Source organism: Echinops telfairi, unplaced genomic scaffold (assembly GCF_000313985.2).
Source record: "Echinops telfairi isolate 266 unplaced genomic scaffold, ASM31398v2 ScPeMD7_7458;HRSCAF=8496, whole genome shotgun sequence".
Classification (NCBI taxonomy): domain Eukaryota; kingdom Metazoa; phylum Chordata; class Mammalia; order Afrosoricida; family Tenrecidae; genus Echinops; species Echinops telfairi.
In genome coordinates this window covers 33,071,938-33,083,783 of record NW_022111358.1, presented here as the reverse complement: position 1 = coordinate 33,083,783, position 11,846 = coordinate 33,071,938, and the positions used below count along the sequence as shown (strand labels likewise).

Sequence of the window (11,846 nt, the reverse complement as noted above, 5' to 3'; positions counted from 1 at the left end):
CCCTGACTGAGGCCCTTTGAGCCTGTAGGTACCCCTATCCTGATGCTACACCCTGCCACTGCCCTCCCTCCCCTACCCCCACATACAGACACACATATACACACCACACACACCGCACATACATTGCTCCACACACACACACCACACATACATATATATCACACACACACACACACCATACACACACAGATCACACACACACCATACACACACACCACACACACACATATACATCACACACACCATACACACACATAGATCACACACACACCATATATACACACACCACACACACATATACATCACACACACACACACCATACACACACACAGATCACACACACACCACACATACATCGTTCCCCACACACACTATACACATACACACATAGATCACACACACACCATACACACACACCACACACACACATATACATCACACACACACGCACACACACCATACACATACATAGATCACACACACCACACATACATCGTTCCACACACACACATAGCTCTCACACACACACACACACACCATACACATACATAGATCACACACACCACACATACATCGTTCCACACACACACACCATACACACACACACATAGCTCTCACACACACACACACACACATACATGACACACACACACAGCCAGGGAAAACCTGGCATACTCACTTCTCCCACAGTCCAAGACAGAGTTGAGAAAGCTGTCTCAACTGTGGTCATTCAAGGTTAGGTGGTCCCTCCTGGCCCCTCCTGTCAGCCAGGACCCTTTATTGGGCTCCTCTCCCTTCCCCCAACCCCCGGTGGCCAAGGTCCACCCTCATATCTTCCTCTGCTCCAGCTGAAGTGGGGTCTGCTAGCACGCCCACCTCACTCTCCAGACCCCACTGCCCACCTGCTCCCGGAGCCCCTCTCTCCTGAGTGTATAGTGGACATATTGCTCCAGGCCCACCTCGTCTGGGGAACACACGGGGGACACATGCAGGGCTTCCCCTCCCCGACTCTGTGGCCTGCCCCTGGAATGGCTCCATTGGGCCTCACTGCATCCCTTGACTCAGGCTGTCTGTCCCTTTAGTCACTAGTCCAGGGCCGAGACTCCCTCCTTACCAGGAGCTAGATGGGCCCTGGCCAGACGCAGGCCCTCCCGCTGGCCCCTTCACTCACACCCCTGGGGGCTCACCTAGCATTCCACTCTCTGTGGGCGTGGGTGGTATCTGGTTTCTCAGAGCCCCTGGAGGGTGACAAGTGGCCTGAGCCTCTCTGAGGCCCCTCTCCACCCAGTCCTGGGCTTAGTCAGGCCTTCACAAAAGCTGGTTGAAAAGATAAATATCATTTACATTAGCCATCTGTCCCAGGCCCCTGCAGGGACCCCGGCCCTGGTTGTCCAGGGCCCTGGGAGTGGGGGCTTGTGGGCTGGCTCTAGGCACTTGGGCAAGGAGGGCACTGGTCCTGTCTCTGAGGCTCTCGGCGCCTCTACTCGCTGTGCCCAGTTAGTGCTGCTCCCAGAGCCAGTGAGGGCACCCAGGCGTCCATTGCCCACCTCACAGGGAGACTGGCTTAGGGTGGGGGTGTAGCCTGACCCCTCCCCATCTCCTCATAGAGGGCAAACTCCTAGGGGGTGGGTGGGGAGAGCTGGGGTAGCGTGAGGGGCGCCCAGGCTCCAGAGTGTCAGGCAGCGAGGCAGGATGCTTCTGGGAGCCAGTTGCTGTCCAGATGAGTCTTGGTGGGATGGGAGTGCTGGGTTCTGGGGACGTCACCTCCTACCTCGTGATATCACCAGGGTTCTTGCCACCGCAGCCTTGGTTCCCAGAGGCTGCCATGAGTTTCCCATGAGCCACTGGGACAGCAAATGGCCTCTCCCCCCACCCCTGCCCCTCCGTTTTTGAGGACAACCCCAGGTCTCTGGAGGGCCGGCCACAGGCCACTTTGTGCTGTGGGAAAAACCTCTCTTGGGGGGGAGGGTCTGTGTGTTGCTTCCAGTTTTCCAGCTGATTCTCGAAGAAGGGATGGGGCAAGGGGACCCTGGGCCCATCCTAGGCTGTTGGTAATTTCCATCCATCAGGGGCCTAGACTCCACCCACTCTCAGAAGCCCAGAACTCTCAGGTCAGCTGGGGTTTGGCAGTAAGCTCTCCCCACGGGCTCTCAGAGCCAGGTAAAAGTTGTGGGGACAGGAACTGATGGATGGCCAGTTGGGCCTGGGGATCATTTTCCCCAGACTCAGGTCACGAGGGCCCATACCACTTTCCCCACCCCTCAAACAGCCGTGCTCTGCTTGATGCTGTGGAAGCTGACCCGGGTTGGGGAGGTGGGGATGGACATGGCACGGGCCACCCGGGCCCGGATCGAATGCTTGTCCTGCCATCGGTGCCACCTCTTCCGGATTGCCGAGCAGACCTGCAGGAGCACAGGACAGTGATGTCTGAGCCGCTCCTCAGTCCCCGCCCCCCACCGCACAGGTGAGCAGAGGGGCCTCCCAGGAACCACGGGCTGTTTGCATATCGACCAGGACCGGCTTCTCTGTGGCCTAGGCCCATACGGAGGCTCTGCGTCCACCCCCACCTGGGTGGCCCTCCCAGAATTGCAACCTGTTCCACTGAACCCTTCACTTGGGTCCCCATGCCAACTGCCTATGAGAGCAGAGCAGGGGGTGTCACCGCAGAAGCAGAGCAGGGAGGAGACCAGGATGCTCAAGAAGCAGCCCCCTCCCCCTCCAACAGGAGCTTCAGACCAGAAGGGCTCCCCACAGCCTGGCGCCCTGGCCCCGGGGTCCTCACCTCGCTGTTGAGGAAGCAGTAGAACACAGATACGAAGAAGCCCTGGGTGCAGGGAGAAGGCCTTCAGGGGACTTGGGCAGGCACCACCACCACCACCCACGGGGGCTCCATGGCCTCTCCCCAGACCCCCACTCCTCCTGGCCTTTGTCTGGGAGTTGCCCTGCCCACCAGTGTCCATCTGGCCCTCTGGAGCTAGAGGGGAGACTGGGGGCATCTGGGGGAGGCTGGGGCGGCAGCTATACCTGGAAGGACTCCAGGAAGGAGTTGAAGTAGATGAAGACCACCCGGGAGACCTCATCCTCCCCTGGGTTCACGAAGAACAGCATGTAGGTGATGCCCAGCAGAGGGAGCAGCACCAGCGTGGCCTTCACAGCCTTCCTGGGGGAGGGAGGCCCCGAGTTACAGCCCACTCAGGAGGGGCTGGGGTCCTAGCAGGGGTCCCCAGGAGCTGGGGCAAACTCTGGGGCAGAGGTGGGGAGTCTCTGAGGCACCCACGGGTGGCAGGGGGGGGGGCGGCTGTAGGAGAAGAGCCAGTTACCTGTACTGAATGGTCTCCGACGTAGTAGATGCCCGCAGTTTGGTCATAAGGATTCGGACGATATTAAAGAGGAAGATGAAATTGATCTGAAATTTCAACCCACCATGGGGGTAGGTGCTGTGGGCATGTGTGCCAGCCAGTCGTTGTGGGCAGTGGTGTGTGTGGGGGGGCTGGGCTCGGTTTCCCCAATCGGCTCTTTCTCACCCGGGGTCCTACCTTGGGTAGCACTTGCACATTCTGGGCCCAGGCCCCCTCCCCGGGCAGTCTCCACCTCTGGGCAGAGGGGGCACTATTTGCCCTTCCCACTGTGCCCCTGGCTCCCGACTCCCTCCCAGTTTCTTACCAGCAGGACCAAGATCATGGGGCCCTGGTAGATATAGTCAGTGTACACCCCAGGCTTCTTGCCAAACCAGCACCTAGAAGACCACAGAGGGGAGGGGAGGGGAGGGCAGGGAAGGGGAGGGCGGGGAGCCATCCGGGTTCAGTTCAGCTGCCTTGTGGGGGAGGGAGGCAGAGATTAGGCCAGGAAGCCAGGTTCTGGGTGCTCTAGTTCTACCCCGGGCAGAGGGCCAGGACCTTGACAAGGCCACCGCCGTGCCTCAGTTATCCCACCTGCAAAATGGGCAGCATCCTCTGTGATGAGATGTAAGGCTGTGACAGGGAGGGGCATTGTGGGAAAGAGCAGAGAGGCTCTCAAGTAGGCTGGGAGACCCATCCCCATCTCGGTCATGGGCCCAACACACCACAGCGTCCCCGCTCCCCTTTGGGCTCCTGTGGCACCTGCTTGGACTCAGCAGGCCTGCAGGTGAGGAGCAGGGTTAGTGCTTATCAAACGGCGGGTGCCAGCAGTGAGCAATCCCTGCCCGGGTGTGTGTAATCGCAGCCTGAACCTGCTGCAGGCCAGGACCCCTCAAGTCCCAGGCGCAAAAGAGGGTGTGGTGTGTGTGTGTGTGTGTGTGTGTGTGTGTGTGTGTGTGTGTGTGTGTCTGGGGGGTGGGTGAGGACAGGGTAAAGTCGGAAGTCCCTCTTGCAGACAGACTGGAGACTGCCCTGCCAGGACTAGGTCTTATAAACCAGGAACTGAGATTTCTGTGCAAAACCGCTTGATTTTCAGGTTAGCAACATGCAAAAGAATCCAACAACAGCAAAAATCAAACCAACCAACCAACTAACACTACCCAGACCAAACACAGCTCTCTGTCCTTAGGAGCCATGGGCTGCAACTTCTGGTCTGACTCACCTGGATCCCTTCTGCTGCAGGTCAGCACTTGGCCACTAGATGGCGGTTTTAGAGCAGCAGGGACATGGACACACACGCACGTTACGCATACACCCCCACCCCCACCCCACCCTGATGCTCCTGTCTGGGGACCCGGACAGTGGTGGGGGTGGGCACCTGCTCTGCAGCTATGCAAATGAAGTGAGGCCAGCTGGTCTTGAGCCAGGAAGGAGCAACTGGGTAAATATCACTGAGAAATCATTTTCCAAGCTCTCAGTTGGGCTGTGAGGCTCCTGCCTCCCGGGAGCCTCTGCAACGGAGGGGGTGGGGAGGGGGCACTGGGAGGAAGCCCCCTGGAAGCCCTGGAGCTAAACAGTGAGCTCCTGGAAGCACTTCTCTGGCAAAGAAGATTCTGGAAGCCAAGACTGTGTACGCCCACCTGGTAGCCTCTCTCTCTCTCTCTTTCCCAATGGGGTTCCTTCTTAGCTGCATGTTCCAATCAAAGGAGCAGTTTTTTAAAGTCCCGATGCCTGGGCCACACCCCAGACCAATTACCACAGTTTACAGCTTCCCAGAGGGTGCTGATGTACAGCCAAGGTTGCCAATACTGCAGCAGAAGTCGACTTTTCAGGGGTAAATGGGAAGTGGTGGTGGTGGTGGGGGGGCGGCGGGGAGAGGTACCCAAGTCCTTTTATAAGCACTCAGGGACTTTAGAGCTGGAGGGGCCTCTGAGATCACCGAGAGGTTTCCCACTGTGATTCAACCCACGGAATCGCCTCTTAAAACAAGTCTTACTATCCCTAGGAAGGGTTGCTGTAGACGTTACCACGTGCCAGGCGTGATTTGAAATGCTTAGCCTATGTTCATTCACATTGCCCGCACCACAACCCTTTGAGATAGGCGCTACTATTAGGATGCCCGCTTCCTAGATAAGGAAACCGAGGCATGCTCCAGGGACTGGTTCCAAGTCACGTCACCATGAATGATGGCGTCTCAATGTAGAACCAGGGCGGTCTGGCTCCGGCACAGCCCATAGCCCTTCTGCTGTTCCGTCTCTTGTCAAAGCCCAGTGTAGGAGTCAGAGGGAAAAGGCTGGGCGCACGCCTACCCAATATCCCTCCTCGCCAACCCAGTGAGCGTCCAGCTCCTCTCTAACAGATGCGGGCACCAGGGGAAGTGGACCCCAGACTCTGAGCGTGCGGGGAGAGGGCTGTGAAGCGGAGGAGGTCACTTACTTCTCGTTGTCATAGTACAGCTTCCCAATGGCCCAGGCCACGATGATGGGGAAAGGCACCCCTGGGGGAGAGACAGACATCAGAGGGATGAGGGGACCCCAGTGCAGCCCAGCGTGGAGCTCAGACCGGCATCCTCCTACAAGCTGTCCCCAAGGAGGGGCAGCGGGCCACAGGGCACACCCCCATGAGCCCAACCCGAGCCGGGGTCTCAAAGCCCCCCAGCCGGCGGTGAGGGTGCCGCTCACCCCAGCCAATGCAGATGAACATCCACTTCTGCAGCCGGTTGGTGGAGTAGGTGAGCACAATGGCCGTGTGCAGGTAGCAGCCCTCCCCCAGCATCCAGAAGAAGTTGGTCACGTGGAAGTAGTTGTAGGCAGCGGTCACCAACCTGCACCAGCCCTGCCACCCCCACCCCCACCGGAGAAGATCATGCGTCAAGATGGGCGGGAGGCCGCTGAGCCAGAGGCAGGGGCCGCAGCCCACCCTGGGGCCAGGGGCCCTCTGGGACCCCACTCCTGGCTTTGGAGTCTCCAGGCCAGTGCCCAGCTCCCCGCCCTGGGATGCCCCCACACCTCCCTCACCCCCGACTCTGGGCTTTGGCCCTGTCCAAGTCCCCCGCCCCACCAGAACACACCACATTGCTCTGGTGGACCTCAGGGCTCATGGTGAGCTGGACCACGAACCACGTGGCGTTGCGCAGGATGAAGGCCGAGATGAGGTTCCAGTGAATGATGTTCCGAAGGCACCGGATACTCCTGGGGGCGGCAGGGTGGGGGTGATGGGAGCAAGGGGAGGGAGAGGGAATGGGGGAGGAGGAGGAAACTGAGGCTCAGAGCGGGGATAATGGGTCACGACACACATTGTGGTGGCAGCAGAAGGCCCATCTCCCCTATAGCCCCTGCACCCCAGCCCTTGGACCAAGAGCTTCTCACACTCTGGAGTGACCCCCCTCGCCACGGGGCCGCCCTCCTCTGTCTGCAGCTCTGGGATTCAGAGCAGAGCCACATGCAGGCTCAGCCGGGCTCGGACACGTGAACCAGCACCATGTGGCGTGCAGTCATTGTCCCTGCCCCGAGCTCAGCCCCTGGGTAATACAGGGTGCTTCATGCGCCTTCGCCTCACGCCCACAACCGCTGTGCACAGTGGGCGTGGCCCTTCCCAGCCCTGGACCAGGAAGCTCAGAGAGGTCAGGAAGCTGCCCACGGATGCCCAGCTGGGCTGTGCCTGTCAGGATCCAGACCGGCTCTACCCCTCTCCACAGCCTGGACCTTGGAGGGTGGGGAGGGTGTGACAATCAGGCCTGGGGAGGGCAGAGTGACTCTCCAGATGACGTCGCCCCAGGCTCCCTGCTCTACAAGGGGCCTCAGACTCCCTGGAGAAAGAGGCAGCTGTGACCTGTGAGCTATGAACGCAGAGCCCTGCTGGTCTCCCCACTAGGATCCTGTGTGTGCATGCCCTCCATGGCAGCCCCTCCAGCTCAGCTGGGGGGCTCTGACAGGCAGCCAGCTCGGGCTGGCATCAGCCTTGATGCTCAGCCCGCCCCACCCTACCCTCTCCTGGCACAGACCCGCCAGGTGCTGACGCCTGCACCCTTGGACGTAGGGCGAGGGCCACAGGCAAGTCTAAAACCCAAGGCGGGCCATTCCCCGGAACCCCCCTCCCCTTCTTCATCACCCCGCATGGTGTCACGTCACCGGCCTGATGTGACTGGCACAAGTCACCCCCAGACTTTATCCCCCTCCCCCTTCACCACCTCGCACTGCAGTACCTGGGGGCGGGGCAGTGTCCTGTGGGAGGTTCCGGAAGACCCGAGACTCCTCCTACACCACTGCTCCTGGGGAGGTGAGGGGCCGGGGGGCCCCCTCCTGGAGCTCCTTCTCTACTCCACCCAAGGCCCAGCACCCTCTCACCTGAGTCGCAGAAAGAGGACAAAGGCCACCAGGAGGGCCCCCAGGGAGATGCAGTGGCCCAGGTAGTTGATGATGACAGCCACGTGGTAGTGCACCTTGCTCTTCTTCTGAGGAGGGAGAGGGGGACAGAGGCAGGGGTGAGGCTCCCTGCCGCGCCTGGACGGTGTACTCCGAGGGCAGCCCACCCTTGGTGACAGACGGAGCGAGGCCACTGTCACCTTCCGCCCTCCCCCTCCTCGACCCCACTGTGCACCGAGCCTCGTCCTGGGGCGGCTGCTTAGGAGGCTGCGGCCTGAGCCTCGAGGTGCTCACTCCAGCCTCGGTTACAGCATGGGCAGTTCAAGGGTCTCCCTCATATAAGCTGCCTACTCGGCAGGCCTGCGGGTGCCTGGCTCACGGGAGCTCCAGGCCCACGCTGGGTTCAGAGGTGCCCGTGCCCTCAGACTCCGTTCTCTGGTCTAGTTCCCAGCTGAGCACGCACCTTTGTGGTCACCCCTGAAGCCCTCCGATCACATGCTGCCCCCACCACTGAGAGAAGCCACAGCCCCCACAGAGACCAGGAATGAACACCACCCTCCTCGGGCTCACGAAGGCTTCCCAGGCTCTGCCCTCCTCCCTGCCTGGAGGTGTGCTGGCCCATGCTCCCCATCTGGTGTTACACTGACCAACGACAATGACAACAGAGGGTGGGGGGTGCTGGGACTTCAGCTCCCAAGAGGAGCCCTGGTGGCGTACTGATTACACACTGGGCTGCTAACCACAAGGCCAGCAGTTCAAAAGCACCAGCTGCTCCTTGGGAGAAAGACAGGGCTTTCTAACTCCTGTCAAGAGCTACTGTCTGGGAAACCCACAAGGCAGGGTCGTGCTGAGTCAGCATCCACTGGAAGGCAGTGAGTTTGGTTTTTCGGTTTGAGCTTCTAATAAACCCGAGCCCCAGGGGTGAGGGAGCCTCACTTGCAGAGCCTTTCCACGTCTCCTTCCCCCCAACTCTGGGGACCACTCTGTCAAGAACAGGAAGGTTCCTTACGGAAACACAGACCTGGAGGGGTCTCCCAGCTTCCAGACTGTCTCTGACCACGCACAGCTGCGGCTGCCAGCGAGTCTCTGTCTCATTAGCCGGGCTGGCTGCCACCAGTGCCCAGCGCTTTGCCGACGCCTGGCCCTGCTCCAAAGGCCTGCATCCCTTGCCCCAGGCCGGGCACTCCCGTGGGAGTATATGTTGAGTGGAAGAAGAAGTTGGCTTTGAAAAGGGGGGTGCTCGTTAGCTCCTCCCTCTGTCCCCTTTCCCTAGGCTTCTAACCAGTTCATTCCATTTCACTCCACCCCCACCTGTGGAGAATTTGCATTTCCACCCCAGATATATAGAATCAGAGCCTACATTTTAACAAGATCCTGGGGGAGCTATAAGACTCTCCAGGGGCCTGGGAGATGGACAATAGAAAAGTGGGTGAAGGGAGACTTCAGACAGTGTAAGACATGACAAAAAAAAAGACATGACAAAATAATAATGTAAAAATTATTAAGGGTTCAGGAGGGAGGGTTGCAGGGAGGGAGGGTAAAAACAAGGAGCTGATACCAAGGGCTCAAGTAGAAAGCAAATGTTTTGAGAATGATGATGGCAACAAATGTACAAATGTGTTTGACACAATGGATGGATGTATGGATTGTGTTAAGAGTTGTACAAGCCCCCAATAAAATGATTTTTTAAAAAATTAAAATTATAATTAAAAAAAAAAGAATCTCCTGGGGATCCTATTAGAGTGTAGGTTCACTTGGATGGGAATGAATGAGTTTGAAGCCTGGGCCAAGGAACGGTGATGAATAAGCCCGGGGGGCTGTGGCTTGAAGGGCCTGGGCCATCCCTTCAGAGCCACCCCATATGGGGAAGGCCTATGGGATCAAGGGCCGAGCTGCCCACCTTCCAGGTGAGGAAACAGAGGCCCCTCAGGGCAGAGTTTTTCTCAAACTCATCCACTGGAGAACAGGGTGTATACCTTAGAGACTGGACATCCAGCAGGCATTCCAGAAAGGGCCCAGCCCTCTCCCCACTCCCTAGTCCAAAGGGGTGGGCTCACTGTGGAGCCTCTCACGTCCAGAGGGCCCAGGAGACTTCTAGGGACAGGTTCTCCTGGCAAAGGCCTTTAGGAGCATGGCAGCCCCAGCCACTTGGGCCTTAGCATCAGATCCAAGCCGTTGCCCTGGCATTGATTCTAATTCATAGCAAGCTTGTAGGGCAGAGTAGGGTTGCCCCGTGGGGTGCCCAGGGCTGTGGAGGGAGGGAGGGAGACTGCCACACCTCTTTCCCCAAGAGCGGCTGGTTGGTGGGGTCAAGCCCCTGACCTTTCAGTTAGCAGCCGAGTGCTCAACTGCTGTACCACCAGGCCTCCTTGGTTGTACACTGCCCACCCACCTCCCCACACCGGAACCACTGCCACGGAGTTGAGCTGACGCCCAGCGACCTCATAGAGGGTTCTCAGAGCTCTCTACAGCTTTGCCGGAGCCGACAGTCTTGTCTCTGTCCTGAGCAGCTGCTGGTGGGATTGAACCACCAACAGTCTGGGAAGCAGACTGAATGGAAGGGAAGAGGGAGGCAGGGGGAGAGAGGAATAAGGGAGGGGAGGGAGGATATACTAGGAAGGCAGGGAAGAGCATGGGGGCGGAGTGGAAAGGAGAGGAGAAGACCCCTCACCCTACGCTGATGAGGAGGACCCTCGGGTCCAGTAAGAGACATGGAAGGGGAGGGCCTGAGGGCCCCATAGCAGATGCCCAAACCCAGAACTGCAGAAGATGCACATCACAGCCTGTCTGGAGCTGGCACTTAATTTCCTTTTATTAAATTTCCCACAAGCCCATGCTGAGAAGCCCCTGGGTGAGAACAACATCTGTGGAGCCCACGATGGCGTGACGCCCTCACTTCCTGGAAGGGCCAGGCCCCGCCCATCAGCAGGGTGGGGAGAGGCCTTTGGTGCCCTGCTCTGTCCGGGGTGCCCACCCCCCTCGCCCTCCCAGGCCCAGCGGCTGCCTTCTGGTGGGGAGGAGGCCTTTACGAGTGCCAGCTGTGTGCCAGGTCCAAGCTGCTTTTCATCCTCACAACTGCCCTCTGAGACTGGTCCTCGGGTCCCCGTTTCCCCGGCTGAAGAAGCTGATTACTGGCCCATCTGCCGGGGTGGGACTGCTGACGGTAAAGCTAGAAGACTGAACTCAGAGGCCCTCTTTGGGAAGGGAGACAGGGTGCCGGTGCCCAGGCAGGGAGAGGGGGTGGGGCCAGCACGCAAGCTGGGCTCTCCAGCTCAGGGCCTGTCCCCTGGTGGTGACAGCACGGGGTGCGGTGTGCAGGCCTCATCAGACGGGGGATCCCCAGGGCACTCTGGCAAGTCCCATTCCACAAGCAGCCAGTTCGGCAGCTCCACTGACACAGCACCCCAGGGCGCTGGTGCTTCCTTAGGGCACAGCTCCCCAGAGAGCAGCAGAGAAGCCTCGCAATAACCGGATCCCTGCTATTTAAGGTGGGGTGGGGTGGGGTGGGGTGAGGGGTGGGCGAGAGAGTCTTGAGGGAGGGTGTCTGGTGAGGCTGGGGGCTGACATAAGGGGATGGATGTTCACTAATTAAAATAATTGATTACCCAGAGTACTGGGAAACATGCCAGCCAGGGGTGGGGGCCCGCAGGTGCTGGGCATTGTGCCTCCACTGGTGGCGGGAGGTGTAGGCGGCAGTTGCACCGAGTCAGCAAACAGAAGGGGGCACACCAGTAACCAGTGGTGTCCCCCTCCAGGCCCCCTGCTCCCCAGGTATCCCTGTCAACTTCCCCTGACCTCGAAGTGGGAAGTGCAGCAGTCAGGGGTGGAGGGGAAGGTCGATGGAGGGCCCTCCACACAGTGAGACTCATGCAAAAGCCATCTTCCTGTCCATCAGGCGGTGGCCCTCTCCCCACTGCCAGGAAGGAAATGCCAACTCACAGTGACCCCACAGGACAGCGTTGAGATGCTCCCCTGGGTTTCGGGGACTGTCAGTCTTTACAGGAGTGGATGGTCTCAACTTGCTCTCGGCTGGGGGGTCTGAACAGTCTGAGTTAATTGTGCCAGCCTGGCCGATAATCACATGTGGGGCTAATTGAAAGGCGGAGGGATAAATGGGTGGTGAGCCTCGCCTTTCTAGTTCTC

The 11,846-nt window shown here is 59.1% G+C and overlaps 1 protein-coding gene across 1 annotated transcript in view; it reads right to left on the bottom strand.

Annotated features, from left to right (window-relative positions):
• Positions 1 to 588: 588 nt before the first annotated feature.
• Positions 589 to 11,846, bottom strand: part of CRHR1 (corticotropin releasing hormone receptor 1) — a 112,359-nt gene continuing 101,101 nt past the window's right edge. The window contains exons 8-16 of the mRNA XM_045299475.1: positions 7,686 to 7,792; positions 6,410 to 6,530; positions 6,021 to 6,174; positions 5,776 to 5,836; positions 3,665 to 3,737; positions 3,322 to 3,407; positions 3,026 to 3,161; positions 2,784 to 2,825; positions 589 to 2,403 (exon numbers count right to left, since the gene is read on the bottom strand). Of these exons, the coding sequence (XP_045155410.1) occupies positions 2,263 to 2,403; positions 2,784 to 2,825; positions 3,026 to 3,161; positions 3,322 to 3,407; positions 3,665 to 3,737; positions 5,776 to 5,836; positions 6,021 to 6,174; positions 6,410 to 6,530; positions 7,686 to 7,792 (921 nt within the window). The 3' untranslated portion in view covers positions 589 to 2,262. The remainder of the gene's footprint in view (positions 2,404 to 2,783; positions 2,826 to 3,025; positions 3,162 to 3,321; positions 3,408 to 3,664; positions 3,738 to 5,775; positions 5,837 to 6,020; positions 6,175 to 6,409; positions 6,531 to 7,685; positions 7,793 to 11,846) is intronic.